Raw genomic sequence first — 26448 nt, forward strand, 5'->3', positions numbered from 1 at the left:
TTGGGTACTGGGAACAGGTTGTTTTATATTTTGGGGTTTTATACTGTGGGGTTGTGGGTGATTCAATAAAGCAATTGTGAATTATCAGAAGAAACTTGTCTCGCTGGTCACTCTGTTCAAGCCATACACTTGTGAATCTGGTGTCACGAACTTGTGTGTGAGGAGGGTCTCTGAGGGGGAAGGGGAACCCCTACAACTGCTCTCTGAAATTGTGTGACCAGCCACTCAGTTATATCAAACCGCTAAAAACAAGTTAATACAGAATGAAAGCAGACAGCCCACCTGGCATCAATCCAAGCATCAGCAATGATAATGCCCAGCCCTGTCGACCCTGCAAAGTCCTCCTTACTAACATCTGGGAGAGCTATCTCACAGACTAATTAAGCAACAGCCTGACATAGTCATCCTCACAGAATCATACCTTACCGATAATGTCCCAGACTCCACCATCACCATCCCTGGGTATGTCCTGTCCCACTGGCAGGACAGGCCCAGCAGAGGTGGTAGCACAATGGTACATAGTTGGGAGGGAGCTGCCCTGTGAGTCCTCAACATAGACTCTGGACCCCATGAAGTCTCATGGCATCAGGTCAAACATGGGCAAGGAAACCTCCTGCTGATTACCACGTACCGCCCTAACCCAGCTGATGAATCGGTGCTCCTCCATGTTGAACGCCACTTGGAGGAAGCACTGAGGATGGCAAGGGCGCAGAATGTATTGTAGGTGGAGAAGAAAAATGTCCATCACCAAGAGCGGTTTGGTAGCACCACTGCTGACCAAGTTGGCCGAGTCCAAAAGGACATAGATGCTAGACTGGGTCTGCGGCAGGTGGTGAGGGAACCAGCAAGAGGGAAGAACATGCTTGATTCCATTCTCACCAACCCGCCTGCCGCAGATGCATCTGTCCATAACAGTATTGGTAGGAGTGACCACTGCACAGTCCTAGTGAAGACAAAGTCTCGTTTTCACATTGATGAGACCCTCCATCATCTGTGTGGCACAACCAGCATGCTGAGTGGGGTCGATTTTGAACAGATCTAGCAACTCAAATTTGGTCAACCATGAGACACTGTGGGCCATCAGCAGAATTGTACTCAATCACAATCTGTAACCTCATGGCTCAGCATATCCCCCACTCTACCAGTACCACCAAGCCAGGGGGTCAACCCTGGTTCAATGAAGAGTGCAGGAGGGAATGGCAAGGTCAGCACCAGGCACACCTAAAAATGAAGTGTCAATCTGGGGAAGCTACAACACAGGACTACTTGTGTGCCAAACAGCATAAGCAGTGAGTGATAAGCAGAGGCCTGCGATTCTACAACTAAGCTCTGCAGTCCTGCCACATCCAGCCGTGAATGGTGATGGACGATTAAACAAGTCATTGGAGAAGGAGGTGCCACAAATATCCCCATCCTCAATGATGGAGCAGCCCAGCATAGCAGTGCAAATATAAGGTCGAAGCATTTCCTACAATCTTCAGCCAGAAGTACTGAGTGGATGATCCATCTCAGCCTCCTCCAGAGGCCCACAACATCACAGATGCCAGTCTTCAGCCAATTCGATTCACTCTATGTGATATCAAGAAATGGCTGAAGGCACTGGACACTGCAAAGGTTATGAGCACTAACAATATTCCAGCAATAGTACTGAAGACTTGTGCTCCAGAACTTGCTATGCCCCAAGCCAAGCTGCTCCATTACAGCTACAACACTGGCATCTACCTGACAATGTGGAAAATAGCCCAGATAGTCCTGTACACAAAAAGCAGGACAAATCCAACCCAGCCAATTACTACCCCATCAGTCTATTCTCGATCATCAGTAAAGTGATGGAAGGAGTCACCAACAGTGCTATCAAGCAGCACTTGATTAGCAATAACCTGCCTAATGACGCTCAGTTTGGAGTCTGCCAGGGTCAATTAACTCCTGACCTCATTACAGCCTTGGTTCAAACATGGACAAAAGAGCTGAACACCAGAGGTGAGGTGAGAGTGACTGCCCTTGACAACAAGGCAGCATTTGACCGAGTGTGGCATCAAGGAGCCCTAGCAAAACTGAGATGATTGATATCCAACAACCCCAACAACTTCCTTGGAGCTAGGGATGACTCCCTGATTCTCATTGACTCCTAATGCTTGGTGAGGTAGGTGCTGAGAGGCTATTTCCCCCTGACTGGTGTTCAGTCATTGAGTATGTTTAGGACTGAGATTGGTAGACCTTCGGGCACTAACGGAATCATGGTGCTAGGGTAGGAGAGTGGGGGATGAAGTAAAAGATCAGCCATGAACACCTGGTCGAAGCAAAATATTGCAGAGCTGGAAATCTGAAATAAAAACAGAAAATGCTGGAAAAACTCAGCAGGTCTGGCAGTGTCTGTGGAGACAGAATGTTTCGCATCTGTATGACTCTTCTTCAGAACTCTGAAAAAGAGTCATATGGATTTGAAACATTAACTCTGTTTCTCTCCCTACAGGTACTGCCAGGCCTGCTAAGGTTTTCATGAACACCTGGTTCTGTTAGCAGAGAGGTCAATAACCAGGGGGGGTCTAGATTTAAAATAATTGGTAGAAGGACTGGAGCGAAATTGAGGAGTACTCTTTTCTGAAAAAAAGAGACATGCTGTCGAAGTTTTTTGTTCTCCACTCATCAGGACAGAGTTGCAAGAATGCCAAAACTAAAGGGAACAGGAATATATATATACTTGAACCAACCAGCACACTCTTCACATGCAGTATAAATCGTTGTTCCCTTTGTGATTTGGTACTCTTGCGATTCTGTCAAGCTTTGACAGCACGTCTCTTTTTTCAGCAATACTCAAGTTCTGTACTACCAAGCGACTATTATTAATCTTTTCCCTCAGAGAGTGGTGGGGGTCTGGAATTCACTGACTAAAAGAATGGTAGAGGCAGAAACCCTCATCACATTTTAAAAAATGCTTGGATATGCACTTGAGGTGCTACGGACCAAGGTTATGGACCAAGAAATGGAAAGTGGGATTAGGCTGTACAGCTCTTATATGGCCGTCACAGTCATGATGGGTTGAATGGTCTCTTTCTGTGCAGTAAATTTTCTATGCTTCTATCATTACCAAATGGTGGAGCAGGCTTGAGGGGCTGTATGGCCTACTCCTGCGCCTGTTTCTTATGTTCTTATGCACCGCTTGGCCCTCAGTCAATCCCAGGTGCCTGAATGGTACAGGTGAAGGATAGTGCAGCAATGAGTCCAGTGTCACTGCGTGCCTGCGTCAGCCCTTTCCTCCTCCCAGCCAACACAAATGCTCAAAGAATCAATTATTGCAATGCTTGTTCTGACAAGGGATACAAAACAAGGTTGTTTAGAAACTCCAAAAGGCCACAGGCTCACTGCACAAGCCCCAACACAAGAGGCCAGGTTGCCTGCGGGCGTTGTGTGGCAGGAACACATCAGATGTGACGTCCGCCCAGGTGTAGCCTCAGTTGCATCAACACCGATAGCTTGGGTTGCTCTTATGCCCAGAAGTTTCCTTCATGGCAACTGCTTGGAGTGCAGCATTGGCTGATCAGAAAACATAGACCAGACACCTTTCCTAATATAGCATCCCCACTGACCTGAATTTACAGCTGCCTTGAGGCTCTATACTGACACCAGTTTCTGGATTAAGGTACTTGTATGTATAACTGAATGGTAGTGATGCAATCATGTTCACATCAATTCAGATCAAAGGGTTGATAAAATGAATCTTTAATCCTGTCTTTTTCTTCATCATCGATCCAATGTTTAATTTAGCCAAGCTACATTCCTGTTTGTTCAGGACAATTAGTATTGAGCCCAGGACTCAACAAATGAGCATCCATGTTGCATTCTGAAACCTCTTGAGTTCGATCTACAATGATCAGAGCTGCGTCATGCCCTTTGACCTGACCCTATTGGTAACGAACAGCCAGCCATTGAAACGCCTACCTGGAAGGAAGCTATGGTGACTGCTGCAATGGGAACATTTCATGTACCATCCTCCTTTATCATTTCTTCATATGTTAGGTATTCAGCTATGATATTTCAACTGAATGTGTCTCTTTTTTGAGCAATTTATCCAGCAGCCTTTCAATTCCCTCCTCCTCCTCCAGATACCATGGCCTAAGATGGTGTTGGTGACCATGGGTTCCTTTGGATTGGTCCAAGATGATGCTTGGCTAAGTAATGCAGGGGTTTGCCATTGCCTTCCGCAGTACGGCTGACCAGGAAATTCTGCTTTTACCACCTGCCATCCAGCAGAATGGAAGGATTTACAGGCGGATAATCAACCTGCTTTAGCCACATTATGAACGCCAAGTCTTGAAATGACAGACGTCAGAGGATGGAACACTTCCACTGCGCCACAACGCCTCCCAGCCTTTCCGCTAGTTGACCTTAATACTGCATTCGTGCTGGGAATTAACGTTTGACAACTGCCAGAGTCTGAAGCAGTGTTTAGTGAAATAAAATTCAGAAGCCCCATTCCAAGATATGGAATTAATTTGTTGCAAGTGGGCTTAAATTCATCTATATGGCAGCTGCCCATTGGATTACTCATCTAACTAATCAGCCTCATGAGGCCATGCACACGGGAAGTTGGTGGGTGTGGTCCTCCTGTTATAAAAAACAGAAAATGCCGGAAATACTGAAAGGAGGTAGAAATGGGCTATTCAGGGTTGGGGGATTTTGAGGCTGGAGGCCAAGGAGGGAAGACTGGGAGGTCCGTGTGTTACGACCTGCTTAGAGACCATTAATATTTAAAGAGAAATCCCAACACCTCATCTTAACCAGCAGAACTATGCTACGAGGTTTCACATTTTTAAACAAAAGCACAAACTTAATTGTGTATAAAAGACTTAAGCAAAACAAGTGCTATTAACTTAACAATACGGTTTATAACTACTTAGGTTAAGCACTCAGGCTTACTTCTTACATCTCCCAAGAGTTCTATTATAAGAGGCATCAATCACAAAGTTATTTACTTCCACAGGGACTGTCCATAAGTATGCCACAGTCCTCTGGAAACTATTTTTAATCCTCCTCAGTTCCAGCTATTCTCAGAGGTAAGACATTCATTTACTACCTCTTGACTGTGGATGCCTCAGCCCCTTGTTCTGGTTCCCTTCCCAACAGTTCTAAGCTAATTTTCTGGTTGCTTTTTTTGACACAAGACTCTGTGGGGACCATAAAACCATGAGACGCAGGAGCAGAGGTAGGACCATTGAGTCTGCTCTGACATTCAATGAGATCATGGCTGATCTGGTAATCCTCAACTCCACTTTCCTGCCTTTTCCCCATAACCCTTGATTCCCTTACTGATTAAAAGTCTGTCTATCTCAGCCTTGAATATACCTAACCAACCAGCCCCTACAGCCCTCTGTGGTAAAGAATCCACAGATTCACTATCCTCTGAGAGAAAAAAGAATACTCCTCATCTCTGTTTTAAATGGGTGACCCCTTACTCTGAGATTATGCCCTCTGGTCCTAGACTCTCCCACAATGGGGAACAACCTTGCAGCATCTACCCTGTCAAGCCCCCTAAGAATCTTATATGTTTCAATAAGGTTGACCCTCAATCTTCTAAACTCCAATGAGCACAGGCCCAACCTACTCAACCTCTCCTCATAAGAAATTCCCTCCACACCCAGGATCAACTTAAGAAACCTTCTCTGGACTGCCTCCAATGTCAGTATATTTTTCCTTTAATAAGGGGACCAAAATTGTTCACAGTATTCTAGGTGTGGTCTATCTAGTGCCTTGTATATTTTTAGCAAGACTTCCCTGTTTTTATACTCCATTCCCTTTGAAATAAAGGCCAACATTCCAATTGCCTTCCCTATTACCTGCTGAACCTGTATGGTAGCTTTTTGGGATTCATGCTTGAGGACCCCAAATCCCTCTGTGCTGCAGCTTTCTGCAGTCTTTCTCCATTTAAATATTCAGCTCCTCTATTCTTCCTGCCAAAGTGCATAACCTCACATTTTCCCACATTATATTCCATCTGCCATGTTTTTGCCCACTCACTTGGTTAATATATCTATTGTCTATATCCCTCTGAAGACTCCTTGTGAGATCCTCACCACTTGCCTTCCCACCTATTTTTGTGTCATCCACAAACTTGGCGATAGTACATTCACTTCCCTCATCCAAGTCATTAATAAATATTGTAAATTATTGTGGCCCCAGCACTGGTCCCTGTGGCACTCCACTAGTTACAGATTGCCATCCTGAAAATGCCCCCCTTATCCCAACTCTCTGCCTTCTATTAGTTAGCCAAGCCTCTATCCATGCTAATATACTACTCTTATCTTTTTAATTAGTCTTATGTGTGGTGTCTTATTGAATGCCTTTTGGAAATCCAAATATATGGCTCCCCTTTATCCATCCTGCTTGTTACCTCCTCAAAGGATTCTAATAAATTTGTTAGGCGTGATAAATATGTCAATGGGAAGAGGATAACTTGGGAAAGAGTAGGGCCCATTAGGGACCAAGGGAGGAATCTGTGGGTGGAGCTAGAGGACATCGGTAGTGTGTTGAATGAATACTTCACATCCGTCTTCACCCAAGAGAATGAGGATGAAGGTATAGAAATCTGGGAGAGAGACTGTGAGGTTCTTAAGCAAATTGATATATGGAGTGACACGGTATTGGAGGTGTTGGCAGGCTTAAAAGTGGACAAATCTCCAGGTCCGAATGATTTGTGTCCCAGACTGCTGAGGGAGGCAAGGGAGGAGATCGCAGGGGCTCTGACCCAAATTTTTAATTCCTCTCTGGCCACAGGGGAGGTGCCAGAGGACTGGAGAACAGCTAATGTGGTACCGCTATTTAAGAAGGGTTGTAGAGATAAGCCAGGGAACTACAGGCCAGTGTGTCTCACGTCAGTGGTAGGGAAAGTATTGGAGAAAGTTCTGAAGGAGAGAATCTATCTCCACTTGGAGAGGCAAGGTTTGATCAGGGATAGTCAGCATGGCTTTGTCAGAGGGAGGTCATGCCTAACAAATTTGATTGAATTTTTTGAGGAGGTGACCAGGTGTGTAGGTGAGGGTAGTGCAGTTGATGTAGTTTATATGGATTTCAGCAAAACCTTTATAAAGAAGGCAAATGCACATGGGATCCAGGGTAATTTGATAAGGTGGATTCAAAATGGACTTAGTTGTAAGAGACAGAGGGTGATGACAGAAGGATGCTTCAGGGACTGGAAGCAAGTGTCCAGTGGCATACCACAGGGATCTGTGCTGGGTCCCCCATTATTTGTCATTTATATAAATGACATAGATGACGATGTAGGGGGAAGGATTAGTAAATTTACAGATGAAACAAAGATTGGCCGGGTGGTTAACAGTGAGGTTGATTGTCTTGGGCTACAGGAAGATACAGATGAGATGGTCAAATGGGCAGATAAGTGGCAGATGGAATTTAACCCCGAAAAGTGTGAGGTGATACACTTTGGAAGGAGTCATTTGACAAGGAAGTATTCAATGAACGGCATGACACTAGGGAGTTCTGAGGAACAAAGGTTCCTTGGCATGTGTGTCCATTGATCTCTGAAGGCGGAGGGGCATGTTAGTGGGGTGGTGAAAAAGGCATATGGGACACTTGCCTTTATCAATCGAGGCATAGATTACAAAAGTAGGGGGGTCATGTTGGAGTTATAGAGAACCTTGGTGAGGCCACAGCTGGAGTACTGTGTGCAGTTCTGGTCACCACATTATAGGAAGGATGGGATTGCACTGGAGGGGGTGCAGAGGAGATTCACCAGGATGTTGCCTGGGCTGAAACATTTAAGTTATGAAGAGAGGTTGGATAGACTTGGGTTGTTTTAGTTGGAGCAGAGAAGACTGAGGGGCAACCTGATCGAGGTGTACAAGATTATGAGGGTCATGGACAGGGTGGATAGGGAGCAGCTGTTCCCCTTAGTTGAAGGGTTAGTCACAAGGGGACACAAGTTCAAGGTGAGGGGCAGGAGGTTTAGGGGGGATGTGAGGAAAAATATTTTTACCTAGAGGGTGGTGACGGTCTGGAATGCCCTGCCTGGGAGGGTGGTGGAGGCAGGCTGCCTCACATCCTTTAAAAAGTACCTGGATGAGCACTTGGCACATCATAACATTCAAGGTATGGGCCAAGTGCTGGTAAATGGGATTAGGTAGGTAGGTCAGGTGTTTCTCACGTGTCGGTGCAGACTCGATGGGCCGAAGGGCCTCTTCTGCACTCTGTGATTCTGTGATATCCCTCTCATGAAGCCATGCTGACTCTGTTTGATTAGATTATATATTTCTAAACGCTCTGCTATTACATCCTTTATTATAGATTCTGACATTTTTCCAATGACAGATGTTGAGCTAACTGGCCTAAAGTGACCTGTTTTTTTGTCTCCCTCCCTTTTTGAATGAGGCTGTTACATTGGCTGTTCTCCAATCCTCTGGGACTTTTCCAGAACCTAAGGATTCTTGGCAGATTACTACCAGTGCATCCACTATCTCTGCAGTTATTTCCTTTATATCCTAGGATGCAACCCATCAGGCCCAGGGGCTTCTCGGCCTTTAGCCCCATTCATTTCCCTAGTACTTTTGCTCTTGTGATAGTTATTGTATTTATTCACTCCCCTATTTTTGCCCCTTGATTATTTAGTATTTTTGGAATGCTATTAGTGTCTTCTACCTAGAAGACTGGTGCATAGTATTTATTCAACTCCTCTGCCATTTCCTGGTTCCCCATTATTATTTCCCCAGCCTCATTCTCTAAGGGGCCTATGTTCACTTTTGCCTCTCTCCTTTTTATATATTTAAAGAAGCTCTTACTGTCTGTTTTTATATTACTTGCTAGTTTACCCTCAAAGTTTATTTTCTCCCTCTTTATTTTTTTTTGTCATCTTGTGTTGGTTTTTAAAACTTTCCCAATCCTCTGGGTTACCACTAATCTTTGCCACATTGTATGCTTTTTCTTTCGATTTGATACTATCCTTAACTTCCTTGGTTTATTCCCTTCCTTGAATCCTTCTTCCTCACTGGGAAATATCTTTGCCGAGAGTACGGTCGATTCTTTCACTAGTTTCACTAGCTTCTATTACCTTACAATATTCAAACTGAGATTAACCCTCCACATGGTGAACGGTGAAGTTAGTTTCTTGCTCTGCTTACAGTGCAGGCCCATCTAATCGTCATTTCCTTTGGCTATTTTCTCTCTCTCAGTGAGCTGCAAACGGCACAGGCCAGTTCCAAGCCGCAACTACCCCTTGGTTGGCTCTGCGTCTCTTTATATCGCCACAACCAGTTTCAGTCTGCCCAGACCTTCCAGACCTCAGGTTTGGTTTTTCTTTCCTGGATGATGGTGTAGTGGTAATGTCACCAGCATAGTAATCCAAAGAACCAGGGTAATGCTCTGGGGCTGAATATTGACTTCAACAATTTTAGATCATGAACTCTTTCCTCCACCCTCACCCCCTTTCCGATCCCCCCCTTTTTTCCCAATAATTATATATATTTTTCTTTTCCCACCTATTTCCATTATTTTTAAATGTATTTCCATCCATTGTTTTATCTCTACCTTTTAGCCTTTTTCGATTCCTTCACCCCACCCCACCCCCACTAGGGCTATCTGTACCTTGCTTGTCCTGCTTTCTACCCTTAGCACATTCTTTAGATAATATCACCATCTTCAACACCTCTTTGTCCTTTTGTCTGTGACATCTTTTGGTTATCTCCACCTATCACTGGCCCTCTATCCAGCTGTTCTTGTGTCCCTTAAACCAGCTTATATTTACCCTGTCTTCTATTTTTACTTAGTTCTGTTGAAGAGTCATACAGACTCGAAACGCTAACTGTGCTCCTCTCCACAGAAGCTGCCAGACCTGCTGAGTATTTCCAGGTATGTTTTCATTTTTGTAATGCTCTGGGGACCTGGTTCAAATCCCACTCTGGCAGACGGTGGAATTTGAATTCAATTAAAAACAAAATCTGGAATTATAGGTCTGATGGTGACCGTGAAACCACTGTCCATTGTCGTTAAAAACTCACCTGGTTCACTAATATGCTGTAGGGAGGGAAATCTGCTGTCCTTACCCGGTCTGGCCTACACGTGACTCCGGACCCCTCACCCATGTCGTTGACTCTGAAATGCCCGATGAAGCCACTCGGTTCTTGAGAGCAATGAGGGATGGGCAATAAATGCTGGCCTAGCTGGCGACACACACACACACACACACACATCCCATGCACAAATAACATAAAAGGAAACATTTAATCTCCCTGAGGCAGCTGCGTGCGTGCGGAAGAGTGCAGGCCCCGACTCTCCCACACAGGTAGCGGGGAGAATTTTTCCTATGGAGGAGCAGGCGGGCTAGGCCGGAGCGGGTGGATGGGGAGCCGATCGGCTGCTCGCCGCCATTTTATGTAGGCGGGCCCATTAAGGCCGGCCCGGCGTAACACGCGGCCTGTAGCGCTCAGCTCCATCTGGGCGGGCGCCGGGGCACGGAAGAGCACAGCGACCTCCCTGAGGCACGGAGCTGCCCCAGGGGGATTGAACGGGTTGTAAAAGTTTCCAATAAATAGAGTAAAAATGTATTTAAACATGCCCCCCACCCACACCGCCCCCCCCCCCACCACCCCTCATGTGGCAGTGTCACGTGAGCTGGGATGTGTTTGGGAAGTTTATTTGATTATTTTATAAAACCTTGAGTAGGCCTCACCCTGCCCGTGGATGAAGTTTCCTGAAAAACGGGAAGGCCGCTTGGGCCCCTTACCTGCCCCCCCCCCCTCCACCACCACCCCCCCCACCCCCCCCCCACCCCACCTCAGCCCCCCAACCCCCCCCAGCCTTAAGGTTGGATGGGCAGCGTTCTAAACAGGCCTTAGTAGGCCATTGACAGCTTGGCGGGAGCACAGCCGCTTCTGGCACGCGCCCGCCGAGCACCATGTAGAAATGATGCACGCCCGACATCATCGGGCCTGCCCCCCCGCAGGCTGGCGGCAATATTCTGCCCTATGTACCCCACCCCCACCCCCACCCCCACCACCCCCCCCGCCACCTTTTGCGTTTCTGTTTCCAATTAGGTCGTGCGTTTGTCCACCTAATGTTTAAAGCTCTATCTCTCCCACTCTGACCTCTGCAGTGGAATAACTTTGTCAGCTTGTTTGCACTACAGTCACATCAGGTGGTTATCAGTTCTAAATTAGGTTTCCACCACCAACCCCCCACCCCCACCCCCCCCACCCCCCCACCACCCACCACCCCCCCACCCCCACCCACTCCAGTTTTCTATAGTTAAACTTTCATTTCCTAAAACTAGAAGTTATGTCCGAACAATGAACCAGTTATTCACAACAGATGACAATTTCGGAAACAACGGCTTGATATTTGCCGGTGGGGGTTGTGGTACAGGGGTGGGAGGGTTGGGGGGGGGTTAACAGGAAGTGTCAGAGACGTGGCATTCTCTGCAAAGCAGAGCTCAGTTCACTGGGCTGCCAGCAGGCTTGATAACAGTGTTAGTGTTGGACCTCAGGGAATGGGGTGCAGTAAGTTAAAAAGGGGGAGAGGTTAGGGCCAGGATTAGATGGTCTTTCTGTTCTCTGTCTCTGCTATGTCTTTGATTAGGGGTTTAGTGGGAGACTGAGCATGGGGGTGGGGGTGTAATGTGCAGGTGTTGGAACTGAAGCCATTGCAGTTGCATTTGGGGAGGGGCTTTGTTTGAGAATTTCTTACCGCGGTCAGATCAATGCTTTACTAGTGTGTCTTTGCTCTTCGACATTTTGCCCCTATTTACAAAACCTAAAATTCAATTGGCCTTCAATGTCTTTAAATCCCCAGTGCATCTTTGACGGACCCGCTAGACACGGCACTCTGGACCTCAGAAGTTACGGTCCTATGTTACCTCTCTTTGATCTGGGCATTTCTAAATGCTAGCTAATGTTATCTTGTGTTTATAGTGTTACTGTGAAGTGAAGGTTTACTTAATCAAGCCTTCTGCAACAGCCTCTGTGGTGAAATCAGTGCGTGCCAAAATTTGTGCTGTATGTTGGTGATAACAAGGAAGGATTAAATTAGCGAAACCATCTGTTGCACGTGATGTGGTAACTGAAGCCAGAAGAACTTTGTCTGAAACAAAAACAAAAATACCTGGAAAAACTCGGTCCGTCAAAGTTCGTTGTGTCTGAAATTGCTTACACTGGTTGTAATTTGGTTAAATCAAGGCTGATGCTCCAGCGCAGACATGAAGGAGAGGTGCCCTGTCGGAGCTGCTGTCTTTCAGGTGAGACATAAAGTCAAGGGCCCATCTGCCATCTCAGGTACAAAAACAGAAAGTGCTGGAAAAAATCAGCAGGCCTGGCAGCATCTGTGAAGAGAGAAAAACAAAGTTAACCTTCCGAGTCCGCGTGACCCTTCTTCAGAGCGCTTCAGAGTCATACAGACTCGAAACGTTAACTTTGTTTTTCTCTCTTCACAGATGCTGTCAGGCCTGCTGAATTCTTCCAGCACTTCCTGTTCTTGTTTCAGATATCCAGCATCCGCAGTATTTTGCTTTTGCCCTCTCAGATATATTGGAAAGATCCTGTGGTATTATTTCAAAGAGCACGTCTGTTCTCCCCTGTGCCCTGGTCAGTATTGGCCTTTGTAAACAGATTATCTGGTCATTGCTGTTTGTGGGAGCTTGCTGTGTGCAAATTGGCTTTTGCATTTCCTGTTGATCTCGCAACACTTCAAAAATACTTTGTTGACTATAAGGGGTTTTGGGACATTCTGAGGTGGTGAATGGTGCTTTTTTTTTCAATGTAGCATCATCTTGGGCAAGTGTAAAGTTTTTTTTTTCACTTTTCTGGTTAGTGTTCTTTTATTAACCTTCTTTCATGATGTCCGTACATTATCAGTGTGGTCATCAGGAGGATTGCAATGAAGCATTACAGTGAGGGTGTAGGAATATTGTTCTTAAAGTGAAAGAGTGCTTGATTCTAAAACCGTAGGTTTCCTTCGTCCAAACTTGATCGATCAAGGAGACAAACTTGCTGCCGTACGAACGTTTTGCGAATTCGCAGTTTACCTTGTTCAAGCATTCCCTGCCTGTCAGTTTTATGAAGTCGGAGCCGGCAAAATGTGAGCCCTCTGCACGACACATGGTGCTGAGCGACCTTGACAGCAAGAAGGTTAGCAAAATAAAAATGAGATGGCTCTCGGAGCAATAATGATTAAGACTTACAATCCGAGAATTCCAGACAGGCTGCATAGCCCATGTTGTGTACAATGATTTGTACTGTGGGCTGACTTACATGTGTGTTGTTGGAATTTTGCACTCTCCTGCTACAGAGAGAGAGAAGCTAGAATGTCACTAGTGGTGGAGCATATTTCACAAACATATGAATTATCAGTAATCCCTTGGTCATATGTGCAGCAGGGCTGTCCTGTGCCAGTGGGGACACCCTGGGGAGCACAATCAATAGTCTATATTTTTTATTCATTCACGGGATGTGGGCTTCGCTGGCTGGGTCAGCACTTATTGCCCATCCCTAATTGCCCTTGAGAAGGTGGTGGTGAGCTGCCTTCTTGAACTGCTGCAGTCCATGTGCTGCAGGTACACCCACAGTGCTGTTAGGAAGGGAGTTCCAGGATTTTGACCATTAACAAGGCCAGGAACTCAAAGAAAAAATTTGTAGTGCTTCCACAACTCTCCTGGCTGGGGTCAGCACCTCAGCACAGACTGGGAATTCCAAACCAGTATTGTTTTATAAGGCTAGTTAATTCTAAACTAAATGGCACTATTTGACATATCTACAAGAAAAGCTCAATTAAATTAAAAAATACTTATATACTGGGGGAGAAATGGCAACTGGCCACCCAAAAAAAATCACACAGGGTTTGTTACAGAATTTTAAAATTTTAAAGCTCTCACCATTGTTTTCAAATTCTTCTGTAGCCTCACCCCTTCCTATCTCTGTAATCTCCTCCAATTTCACAACCCTCCGAGATGTCTTCACTTCTCCAACTCTGGCCTCTTGGGTACCCAGATTTTAATCCATCCATCACCACTGGCTGTGCCTTCAGCTACCTAGGCCCTAAACTTGGAATTCCCTCCGCAAACCTCTACATGTCTGTTTCCCCCTTTAAGATACTCCTTAAAATCTACCTCTTTGGCCAAGCTTTTGGTCATGTGCCCTCATAGGTCCTTGTGTGACTTGGTGTCAAATATTTGCTGTGTGATGTGCCTGTGAAGCACCTGCGGCATCCCTAAAGGTGCTATATAAATATGTGTTATTGTTGAAGGACATCGTAACACAACAGAATATTGAGTTTAATAGGTTCTGACAAAGGTTAGTGTGAGAAAAGAGAAAGTCATCCTCAATACATACCCGTTTCATAGCCAACCTATAGGATATTATGAAAAACTATCCAAATGGGCAGCTCTTCTCAAACTGTCGAGAATCTAATGCCTGCACCATAGCTCATCGAGCAAATACAATTTTACCACTAAGTTATAAGCTCCAGAAATAAATCTTTTTTCAGTTTCTAACCAACTGCATTCAAGATATGTACTAAGCCCTTATCAGAACTGAAAGCAATTCGCTTGGCCATTTTGATAAATTAGTTAAAAAAGGCAAATAAAAATCTTTCCTTCTCTCGTTGTCATAGGCAGCTGTCCATTCTGCTCCTGTAAAAGTTCACCAACCATCTTGATAATTTTACTTAATTTAATCTACTTTGATTCTAGGGGTTATGCTACTGGGCTAGCAATCCAGATGCCTGGAGTAAAGATCCAGTGACATGAATTCAAATCCCACCACAGGAACTGGGAAATTTAATTAGTTAAATAAATCTGGGATAAAAAGCAGGTTGAATAATAGTGACCATGAAGTGATTGGATTGTTGCAAGACTTAGTGGGGTCACTAATGTCGTTTAGGGAAGGAAATCTGCCATCCTTACCTGATCTGGCCTACATGTGACTCCAGGTCCATGGTAACATGATTGACTCTTAACTGCCCTTTGAAATGACCTAGCAAGTCACCCAGTTTCAAGGGCAAATAGGGTTGGGCTTCAAATGTTGGCCTTTCCTGTGACACCCACATCCCATGAAAGAATTTTCAAGAACTTAGCCAGTCAGGCAGCACTCTTATAAGGGAATGGAAAATTTGAGTGTGTCAGGTGACAGCCTTTCATCAGAATGGAAGATATTAATGGCAAACAGCTTTTAAAACAACAACTTGCATTTATATAGTGCCTTTAACAAATAAAAGATCTCATCGTACTTCACAGGAGCATTATTAAAGAAAGAGGGAGCTTGAGTCACATGAGGAAATGTTAGGATAGGTGATCAAAAACTTGGTCAAAGAGATAGTTCTTAAAGAGCATCTTAAAAGAGAAGAGAGCGATAGAGTGTTTTAGGGAGGAAATTGCAGAGCTCAGGACCAAAGCAATTGTTGGCACAGCCACAAATGGTGAAGCGATGAAAATAGGAGATGGACACGAGGCCAGAATTGGAGGAGTGCAGAGATCACAGAGGGTTGTAGGGTGGGAGGAGGTTACAGAGAGAGGGAGGAGGTGAGGTCAGGAGAGAGATTTGAAGACAGGGATGAAAATTTTAAAATTAAAAATTGCCGGAGCCAGAGCTAATATAGGTCAGAGAGCACAGGGTGATGGATGAACGAGACTTGGCACAAGCTAGCACACAGGCAGCAGAAGTAGGGGCAGTGAGAGGGGGAGGGTTAAAATAAACAAAGTCAAAGAATTAGAATGACCAGTAATGTCCTGAAGCGGAGAATGTGAAATAAGCAAATGTAAAGCAGTAGAAGTGATATTAGTGCATTTTATCCCTAGCCCTTGTTCTTGATGGATCTTTTTGAGTGACAAAGTAGGTTTAAACGGCTTACGACAGCTCTGTTTCTTATGTTCCACCACCCTTCCAGGCACTGCATTCCAGATCATAACAACTTGCTGCGTAAGAAAAAGAATTCTCGACTCGTTTCCAGTTCTTTTCTGCCAATTACTTTATATCTGTGTCCCCTAGTTACTGAGCCTCCTGCCAGTGGAAACAGTTTCTTCTTATTTATTCTATCAAAAGGCTTCATGATTTTGAACGCCTCAGTCAAATCTCCCCTTAATTTTCTCTGCTCTGTGGGAACAACCCCAGCTTCCCCAGTCTCACCATATAAAGGATTGCCCAGATTTCCTGACAATGCTTATATCTGTAAGCGGGCACAGGATCACAGATTGGTTACAGCACAGGAGGAAGCCGTACAGCCTGTCGTGTCTGTGCTGGCTCTCCGGATAAACTATTCACCTAGTGCCACTTCCCCCGCCTTCTCCCTGTAGCCCTGCACATTCTACCTTTTCAGATAATGATCCAATTTCTTCGGGAATGTCTTGTTTGAACCTGCTTCCACCACGCTCTCAGGCAGTGCATTCCAGATCCTAACCACTTGCTGCAGGAAAAAAAAAATTTCCTCATGTCGGCATTGCTTCTTCTGCTGATTACTTTAAGTCCGTGCTCTCTCATTCTCAATCCTTTCACGAGTGAGAACAGCTTCTCCCTATCTACTCTGTCCAGGCCCCTCGTGGTTTTGAACTTCCATCAAACCTCCTTTTGGCCTGCTCTTCTCCAATGAAAACAGTCTTGACATTCTCCAATCTATTTACGTAACTGACATTCCTCATTCCTGGAACAATTCTCACAAGTACACAAGAGGAATCCTCATTATCTTCCCCAAGAACAGATAATAACGTTGCTTCTTTCAGCATCTCCTTCTTGCAATCCACTGAAATCAGGGGATCGTAATGGGGAACTTATGGAGCTTTGTAACATCCTGGGCTGATTTTTCCCCTCATTTCAGGGGGAAGTTGATGGGCGGGCGCATGCGGGTGCGCTTCCAATTGGCACCCCCGATCGGAGGCGCGGTGCTATTTTAGGTGGGCGGGCCAATTAAGGCCCGTCCAGTGTGATGTCCAGCGGGAAGCGCTATGCGCTCCCTGTGCGGACGGACGGACGGGTGGGGGGGGTGGTATTCCTAAACACGAGAGTGTGCTCTTTCACACATGCACACAAAAGAGCGCACATCTCCCTGAGGCTAAGTGCAGCCTCAGGAAGATCGGCTCTATGTGAAGAAATATTAAAAATAGAAAAAGAAAATTCCCTTACATGTCCCCTCATCTGACAATGTCACATGAGTTGGGACACGTTCATAATTTGCAACAAAACTTTATTAAAATTTTTAGAACCCTACATGAAACCTCATCCCGCCTGTGGATGAGGTTTCACGTTTTTTACACTCCCCGCCCCCCCCCCCCCCCCCCACCCCCCCCCCCCCCCCCCCCCACCCAAGGCTCCTGACAGGTCGGCGGGTGCGTGGCTGATTTTGCTGCACCCCCTCCTTCCTGAAAATTTAAATGGGGCGGGGTGACGTCGGGAGTTCCGCCCATCATCCCGCATCATTTTACGCAGGCCCCACCCCCACTCGCCGACGGTAAAATCCTGCCCCCCCTGTGTGTGGGCAAAGAGCAGATGTTTCCACCAAAGCTAGGGACCATCAATGTAAGATAAGGGACTAATAAGTCCAATATGGAATTCAGGAGAGACTTCTTAAGCCGGAGAATTGTTGGAATGTAGAACACACTTGGAATAAGAAGTAGTTGAGACAAATAGCACAGATGCATTTAGCGGCAAGTTAGCTAAACCCACAAGAGAGAAAGGATTAGAAGGATTTATTGCTGGGGTTACGTGAAGAAGGCTGGGAGGAGGAAGCACATAACACAAATAGCAGCATGGGCTGAATGGCCTGTTCCTGTGCTGTACAAATAATATCGACTTGCGCCACAGAGCATTTGGGTCCTGTTCATTGTTAGCATAAAAGCCACAGCCTTTGCCATCAATGTAACCCCTTCAAGTCTAGCATAGATTTGGAGCGAACAACTTACAGCAAAAAAAACTTGTATATGGAAGAGCAAAATATCCTCGCGTTCTTCACAGGATGTTATCAAATACAATATGTCATTGAACCACATAAGGAGATATTACAGATGATGACCTAAAGCTTATTCATCAGCAGTTTTAGGGGATGTCTTAAAGGAGGAGAATGTGGTAGAGAGGTAGAGAGGTTTAAGAAGGGATTTAGACCTTGGGCAGCTGAATTTATCATTGAAAATGGCCTTCAGACCTTTCTCTCTGCTTTGACTATCACAAACTGTGTCGTAACAGCAGTTTCGATGCCTTTTGACCTAACTGATTGTTGTTTTATCCCAGGAGGTAGAATAATAAACTCTTGTAGAGCAACATTGGCGTCATCCACAGTGCGGTTGGTAGAACTGTCACCTCTTGAGCGAGAGGGCTGTGGGTGTTAAAGGCAAAAATCTGGGCTGACACTCCAGTGCATTACTGAGGGAGTGTTGCACTGTCAGAGGTTCATCGTTCAGATACGATGGTACGCTTGGTTCCTGTCTGTCCTCTCAGGCCAGATGCAAAGGATTCCATGGCACAACTCAAAGAAGACCAGGGCAGTCCTGACCAAAGTTTATCCTGCAATCAATATCACTAAAACAGACAACCTCCTCATTACCTCATTACTCTTTGCAGGAGCATGCTGCGTGCAAATTGACTGCCTATTTCCCACATTACATAAATGTCTTACATGTCAAAACATACTTCATCGGCTGTAAAGGGAATTGGGATGTCCTGAGGTAATTTTTTTTTAAATTCATTCAGCGGATGTGGGTGTTGCTGGCTGGGCCAGCATTTATTGCCCATCCCTAGGAGCCCTTGAGAAGGTGGTGGTGAGCTGCCTTCTCGAACCGCTGCAGCAAATGGCGCTATATATGCAAGCTTCTCTTTCATTTCTATAAATATCCTCAGCTTTGGATACGTCTACAATAGTTGATTTTGGATATACCCACTAGCTTCTGAATCGTAGATAGCTTTATATGTACAACTCGGTAGAAATTGTGTTCGGACTGTCGGATGGAAACCGTTCATCTAAATCAGTGAGGTGAAATCAAACCAGCTACACCTGTGAATTCCTTTCTGAATAATCTGGCTCCAGAGAGTCTCTCGTTACTGACATAACAAGGCCAGAATGTTTTGAACAGAATGTGACTTGCACCTGGCATTCATATCCTCCTCTACCCCAATTTAACAACTACCAGCATAACAAATGAATGTTCTATGCAGTGGAAAGCGACAGATCACTTGAATTCAGCTCCATATATCAGTTTGAGCACAATCACATAGGTTTGCACCTGAATAATATCCGGGCAGCAGAGCTTTTGGACTATGAAATAAAGCCAGAGAAGGTGTCTCAATTACATCCACTGTGAATCAGCTGGAAATCCATATCATGTACATAGCTTCCCCTGAAATGTAAATAGTTTGGGCATTGAAACTCTTATTAACAATGATATTTTATAGCATATGTTTCATAATTTCCATTTATATCTTTAATAGTGGCTTTTCTTTGACAGTACTGCTTGGTGCTCATGATATTCAAGCAACCCAAGGACACAATTATACAACATTTTACAACACCAACTGCATTTGTGTAGTGCTATTATTGTAGTAAAACATCTCAAGGCAGGTCACAGGAATGTCATCAGACAAAATTTGACGCCAAGCCACATAATGAGATCTTAGGACCAGTGACCAAGGCTTTGTCGCAGAGATAGGATTTAAGGAGCATCGTTTAAGGGAAGAGAGAGGTGGAGAGGTTTAGGGAGGGAATTCCTGAGGTTGGCATCTGCCAAAACAATTAATGTTCACAATCCTTTAAAATGAAAGCATTGATGGCCATAAAGTTAAATGTTTGGGACGATGAATGTTCGAGACTGCTGGAGACCATGTTTGAAATTATGGTCACAATGTCATCATTGGCAAACGGTAAAAATTACCACAACTACAAAATTTAAATTAAAATCGTAAAACATAAAAGGTGGTAATTTAGCCCATCATGCCTATAAAAGTTCTTTGAAAGGGCTATTCAGTTAGCCCTACTTCCCAGCTCTTTCCCTAGGGCCTTGCAAATTTTGTTTTTTCAATGATGTATTCAGTTCCTTTTGCATGTTACCTCAATCTCCCCTTAACTTCTCTGGTCTAAGGAAAGGAACCCAACCTCTCTGGTCTCTCCCCTTATCCCTGGTATCATTCTGGCAAATTAAAACAGAAAATTCTGGAAATACTCAGCATCTGCAGAGAGAGAAACAAGGGTTAATGTTTCAGGCTGGTGGTCTTTAATCAGAACTGGGGAAATGTATTTATTCTTTCAAGGGACTCTTGATCTTGGGGTTACAAACCCAGTACCATAACCACTTGGCTATTTAGGCCAAGCAACATGTTGCCATCTGTTTCAGATGAAGTTACATTGTTTCATAGTTTGCCATTGTGAGATTTGAACTCTTGATCTTGGGGTTACAAGCCCAGTACCATAACCACTTGGCTATTTATGCCAAGCCTATTCTTTCAATGGAGGCAGGCATCACTTAGCCAGGCCATCAGCTGTTGCCCATTTCTAATTACCCTTGAGTGGCTTCAGAGGGCAGTTAGAAATCAACCACATTACTGTGGGTCTAAAGTCACATATAGGCCAGACAGGGTAAAGATGGCAGATTTCCTTCCCCAAAGGGCATTAGTGAACCAGATGGGTTTTTACAACAATTGATTCATGAGACCAAATTTATTAATTGAATTCAAATTCCACCAGCTGCCATGGAGGGATGTGAACACAGGTCCCTAGATAACTAGCCTGGGCTTCTAAGATCACTTGCACAGTGACATTGTCACTGCACCACCATCTCCCCTCTGTAGTGTTGTGTTTTAATCAAGTGAAAGAGGAGAGGGTGGGACAAAGAACAAAAAGAAAAGGGTGGAAAACAGGAGACCTGAGATGACAAAGGAGTTGGTGGTGTAAAGCCAAAGTGAGAGGTATTGGAAGTAAAGAAACAAAAGAGGTATGAATACCAGAATGGAGAACAGCTGCCCTCTGAAAGCAAAAAGAAGTCACAAACAAGAATAATACCAAAACCTGTAAAGGAAAAGGAAACAAAATGGATGCAGAGATTGTGATCTGAAATTGTCGAACTCAATGGTAAGTCCGGAAGGCTGTAAAATACCTAATCGAAAGCTGAGGTGCTGTTCCTCGAGTCACTGGAACACTGCAGGAGGCTGAGAACAGGGAAATCAGTATGAAAACAAGGTGGAGAATTAAAATGACAGATGGCCCAAGCTCAGGTTCATGCCAGTGGCCTAAAGGGAAGTGTTTTGGGTTTCTAGCCCGACAGGACGCTGCATACAACCAGCAACCAGCAACTTCCAAACATCTGAAAATGTGATCCCAGCTTCCATAGACCTCAACACCACAACTCCTCCCCTCCAGCTCCGACTCCCTCCTTTATCTCCAGCCTCATACTCTGTTCTGAATCGTCCTGGCATCTCCCTGGCATCCTGGTATTCACTTTGACGTCGGCATCTTTGAGCAGTAACTATCTTCCCTTTTCCTGCCAATTTCTTCCACCCACTCCATTCCTTTCTATTTTGGAATAGCTTATTTTTTGTGTAAAAAAAACTTTCCGATAATTTTCCGCTGCTGGACAGACACAATCTTTGTATCCCACTTTCAACCTTTTTCCCCCTTTAAAGAAAGAGTCTACGGCTTATTAAACCCAATAACTGATTTCTGGGAGATGCACTGTTGCAGGTAATACAAATCGCAGATTGGTAGCTGTAATGGCCACTGGCAGGCTGCTGTATGGTTCACTGTGGCACTTTCATCTCCGAGGCCAGAGGGGCATGGGTTCAAATCCCACTCCAATGACTTTGAGAACAAATTTCAGGCGCAGGCTCCATTGACAAGGCTGAAGGAATGCTGTACAGTCAGAGGAGCTGCCTTTTGAATGAGACTTTAAGATTGAGGCTCAGTCTCCTCCCTCAGGTGGAAGCGAAAGATCCCACCACACTACTGAGAAAAAGAGCCAGGGGGTCCTCGCCAATACTGGTCCTTTAGCCAACATCGCTGAAAACAGATTATCCAATCACTCTCTCATTGCTGTTTTGAGGGAACTTGCTACGTGCAAATTACTTATTGTGTTTCCCTGCATTACAATAGTAACACATCAAAAGTATTTTGTTAGCTGGAAAACACTTGAGGTCATGAAAGCTGCTGTATAAATGCAAAACTTTCTTTTCATTCAGTAGCTAAGCAGATCCAGGAGAGTGCTGAGCAAACAATCAAAATCAGGCCGTAACTTGAGGCAGTTTTAAAGGTTTTGGAAAAGAGAGCAATCACACCTCAGATTTAACTTCAGATTTCGGTAAATGTGGAAACTATCTAGAAGTACAATTAAGCCCCTGAAGCATTTTATAAATTTATTTTGACACTGCACTAGAGTTGCTTTCTACATCGTGTCATCTGATATTTCCTCTTTCACAAACCATTTTGCATCTTACTTCAAAAACCTGTTCATAACAATGCTAAAACTGCAATATAAACTTGTACCTTGTGCTTGTGGTCAGTGTGTAAGAGGAAGTGAGATGGACTAGAGGAAGACAGAGAAGCCCTGCTTTCAATCTAAGGTGGCAATTGGACTCATTTCCCCCTTTAAACCCCACTCGATTGACATCCTCTTGAGTGGGGCAGCAGTCAGCCATCCGACCCCAACACATGTCATACCTGCTGGACAAATTTGGTTAAATTTAGGGCTTAAGTGGGAGTTATATGGAGAGATATGGAGAGAGAGAGAGAGATGGAGGTGGAAATGGAAAAATACAAGATCAAACAGAATTTGGAAAGAGCACAGTAACACTCCCAGCCTGTGTTCATCCCACAAATCACATCACACAACACCTCTCCTTCACTGCTTTATTCAGGTACTTAAGACAATTCTCTTGAATTTCCTGATATATTGAACCCTAGTAATCCTGGTGATCCTCACTGAATTGAACCTTAGAAATTCGGTGCATATTCCCTCTTTCCAGCCCTGCGACCAAGCACCAAATAACATCCCACTGCCTCAACACATCCTACAACTGCAAGGCATCCTCCTAATGTGCTACAAACACATTCAGCCTTCTTTTAAATCCAATCATGTTGGATGATCTCCACACTATCACCCAGCCAATAATCATTATATTTTCACAATGACGTATACCCAACAAACGTTATTAAAAAGGTACCAATTAATCACAAGGTCTCAGACCTTCCTTCGCACACTGATATAATTTTTGTATGGAGCACTTTTGATTTTGGGTTTCGGTGATGGTAACATTGCTTCTCTGAGAACAGATGGAAACATGGTGAGTGTGGTGCAAATAAATGGATCTGAACTGAATGAGGGTGAAGGCGAAAATAAAGACAGGAACAGTGCAGGCCATTCAGCCCAAGCCTGTTCCATCATTCAATTAGATCATGGCTGATCTGCATCTTACTCCACCTACCTGCCTTGGTTCTGTAATCCTTAACACACTTGCCTAACAAGCAATCGATCAGTCTCAGCTTTAACATTTTCAGTTGAACCCCCTCCCCCTCCCCGCACACTGCTTCCTGCTCCTTCCCACCCACCCCCTCATCAGCCTCACCAGCTTTTTTATGCCCCAATGCTTTGAACTGGCATCACTTTACAACAGGGACTGACACAGTTAGGGAGGAAGGGGAAGAGTTAACACGAACCTGTCCAGGAAAACTAGCTGGCTCTCTGGCCCATAGAACCAGTTGTAGTTGGAGTCGGCGATGCCCACGCTCCTCTGGAACCCAGGCAACAGTGTGGCGTAGTAAAACCAGAAGTGCTGCTTCAACCAAGGGCTGTCAGTGTGGTTCAGATGGAAATGCCGCAGTGCCAGGAAGATATACTGGGTGATGGATTTGGAAGTGTAGCTGCCATAAGCCACCCCTTCATCCAAGGAGCCATCGACAATGTGGTCGAGCAGGAAGATGGTCTTCTCCATGATGTCGATGGCGATTTGCTTACAGAGCAGGGCGGTCTGGGGTTCGTGAGGGGTCAGCACCAGGGCACCCATCAGCACAGCCAGGATGTTGGTGGCCTGGTGATTGTGCAGGTAGTGTTTGCCCCAAGCCCTGTACTTGGAAAACTCGTAGAGCTCCTTGGTGACACTGTGGATCTTCTCCAGGTAGCCCTGTCGCCTGGGCGCGTCCAGGAACGGGTAGAGGAAGTCGAAGGCGGTCACGAAGCCGGTCAAAGAGTGAGCCACGGGCACTTCGTCGTTGGGTGCCACCCGGACCTGCCAACGAGGGTACCCGGCCATCCTGTCCAGGTAGTCCAGGGTGAAGTCCAAGGCTGACCGGTCGTCGGGGAAGAGCAGGCAGTAGAGGCTCAGCACCCCCAGGTTGTTGCCATAGACTTCATTCCACTTGGAGGAGAAGCTGAGGTGGTCGCTGGGGGGCAGGTAGAGGGAGGATTTGGACAGCATGATCCTCACAGCGTTCCGGATAGCCCGGCTGATGGATGAGTGGCTGGTGTGGGACTTCTGGCGCAGGGTGCTCACATCCCGGGAGCTGAAATACAGCAGAGGGTGAGGCAATTGGTGCAGCTCCTCCGAGTAGCCGCTGCGGTCCCAGTAAAGGTTGCTGTCTCCCGGCCCATGGCAGAACAGAGCAAAGAGCAGCCAGCGTGTGAGCACCAACGCCATTGTTACATCTTAAATGGGAGCAGCCCGGCTCTCCTTTCTGATGGGCAGAGGGAGGCACATTCAAACTGAGTTCAGTTCCCGAGCCTGCTCCCAGTTTAAAGAACGCAGCCCCAGCCTCTTACGGCAACAAACATCGACATTCAGCTCAAGCTGCCAAACTGTATCTGCCCACAGCCGCCAGACAAACTTTCTAGACAAATCCTCAGAGCTTGTTCCCATCGCCCAGGGTCTACCCGGTGCCCCTGTCTGCCTCTCTCTCTCTCTCACACACACACATACACACACAACCTCTCTCCCCTCCCTCTGTCTCTCTGTCTCTTCTCTACCCCCCACCACCCCCCACGTCTTTTTCTCCTCTCTCTCCTTTCTCAGTCTCCCCTTCTCTCCCTGTCCACCTCCTTCTCTCCCCCTTCCTTCCTCTCGCGCTTTATCCGTCTCCCCCCTCCTGTCTTTCTCTGCTCTCTCTCTCCCTTTCTATCTCCCTCCCTCCCTCCCTATCTCCTCCCCTCCTGTCTCTCTCGCTCCTCCCCCCTCTGGGTGATCAGCTCGGTTTCGTGCCCATAAAGAACGACCGGGTTGGTTATTTCCCCCTATCTGTCTCAAACACCACCCCTACTCCCCCTCCCCACTCTCTGTGCTGAGATCAGTGTCTGTGCGTGTATGTGGGTGTGTGTGCTGGCATTAGTCTCTCTCTCTCTCTCTCTATGTGTATGTGTGTGTGTGTTGGCATTAGTCTGTCTCTATCTGTGCTGAGATTAGTGTGTTTCTATGTGTGTGTGTGTGTGTTGGGATTAGTTTCTGTGTCTCTCTATCTGTGCTGGCACTAGTCTCTCTCTGTGTGTATGTGTGTGTCTGTGTGTGTTGCCATTAGTCTGTCTCTGTCTGTGCTGTGATTAGTGTGTTTCTGTGTGTGTGTGTGTGTGTGTATGTGTTGGGATTAGTTTCTGTGTCTCTCTATCTGTGCTGGCATTAGTATCTGTGTGTGTGTGTTGGCATTAGTCTGTCTCTGTGCTGAGATTAGTGTGTTTCTGTGTGTGTGTATGTGTGTTGGGATTAGTCTCTGTGTCTCTCTATCTGTGCTGGCATTAGTGTCTCTCTCTCTGTCTCTCTCTCTCTCTCTGTCTCTCTCTCTCTCTGTCTCTCTGCCGGGATCAGTCTGTGTGTGTGTGTGTGTGTGTGTGTATGTGTGTGTTGGCATTAGTCTGTCTCTGTGCTGAGATTAGTGTGTTTCTGTGCGTGTGTGTGTGTGTGTGTGTGTGTGTTGGGATTAGTCTCTGTGTCTCTCTATCTGTGCTGGCATTAGTCTCTGTGTGTGTGTGTGTGCGCGCGCGCGCTGGCATTAGTCTGTCTCTGTGCTGAGATTAGTGTGTGTGTGTGTTGGGATTAGTCTCTGTGTCTCTCTATCTGTGTTGGCATTAGTGTCTCTCTCTCTCTGTCTCTCTCTCTCTGTCTCTCTGCCGGGATCAGTCTCTCTCTCTCTCCTCTCTCTCTCCCTGATGTGTAGGTTCAGTGAGACCGGATTCTTATTTCCAATTGACAGCCACCTCCTCCCATCGCTTCCCCAACACACAGGTCGCTGAAAAGCCCAGGGTAGGGTGGGGTAGGGTGGGGGTGGGGGGTATAGAAAGCTGTGATTCAGAGACACAACTTTTCCAATGTACGCCCGTGAGGGTTGCCAAACTTTGAAACTACCTTTGTATCAGCAGAAGGAATTCCTGAGCAGTCTGAGCTCCTCTTCCAGTAGTTTGGGTGTCCTCAGACCCACTGACTGATTCACCCTCCCCTGTGACCGAGCTGTCTCGGGTTGTTAAACTCTCTGACAGGACCGCAGTCCCCTCTCTCTCTCTCTCTCACACACACT

General features: G+C 45.8%; 1 protein-coding gene across 2 annotated transcripts in view; it reads right to left on the minus strand.

The window, feature by feature from the left end:
• LOC121279100 (dermatan-sulfate epimerase-like protein) overlaps nucleotides 1-24828 on the minus strand; it is a 43793-nt gene extending 18965 nt beyond the window's left edge. For both annotated transcript variants that reach the window (XR_005943326.1, XM_041190030.1), the window contains exon 1: nucleotides 23611-24828. Coding sequence is in view for 1 of the 2 variants with exons in the window: in XM_041190030.1 (XP_041045964.1) it covers nucleotides 23611-24587 (977 nt within the window). In the remaining variant the exon portion in view is untranslated. The remainder of the gene's footprint in view (nucleotides 1-23610) is intronic.
• Between the last annotated feature and the right edge of the window lie 1620 nt (nucleotides 24829-26448).

This window comes from Carcharodon carcharias, chromosome 6, assembly GCF_017639515.1.
Source record: "Carcharodon carcharias isolate sCarCar2 chromosome 6, sCarCar2.pri, whole genome shotgun sequence".
NCBI classification, from domain to species: domain Eukaryota; kingdom Metazoa; phylum Chordata; class Chondrichthyes; order Lamniformes; family Lamnidae; genus Carcharodon; species Carcharodon carcharias.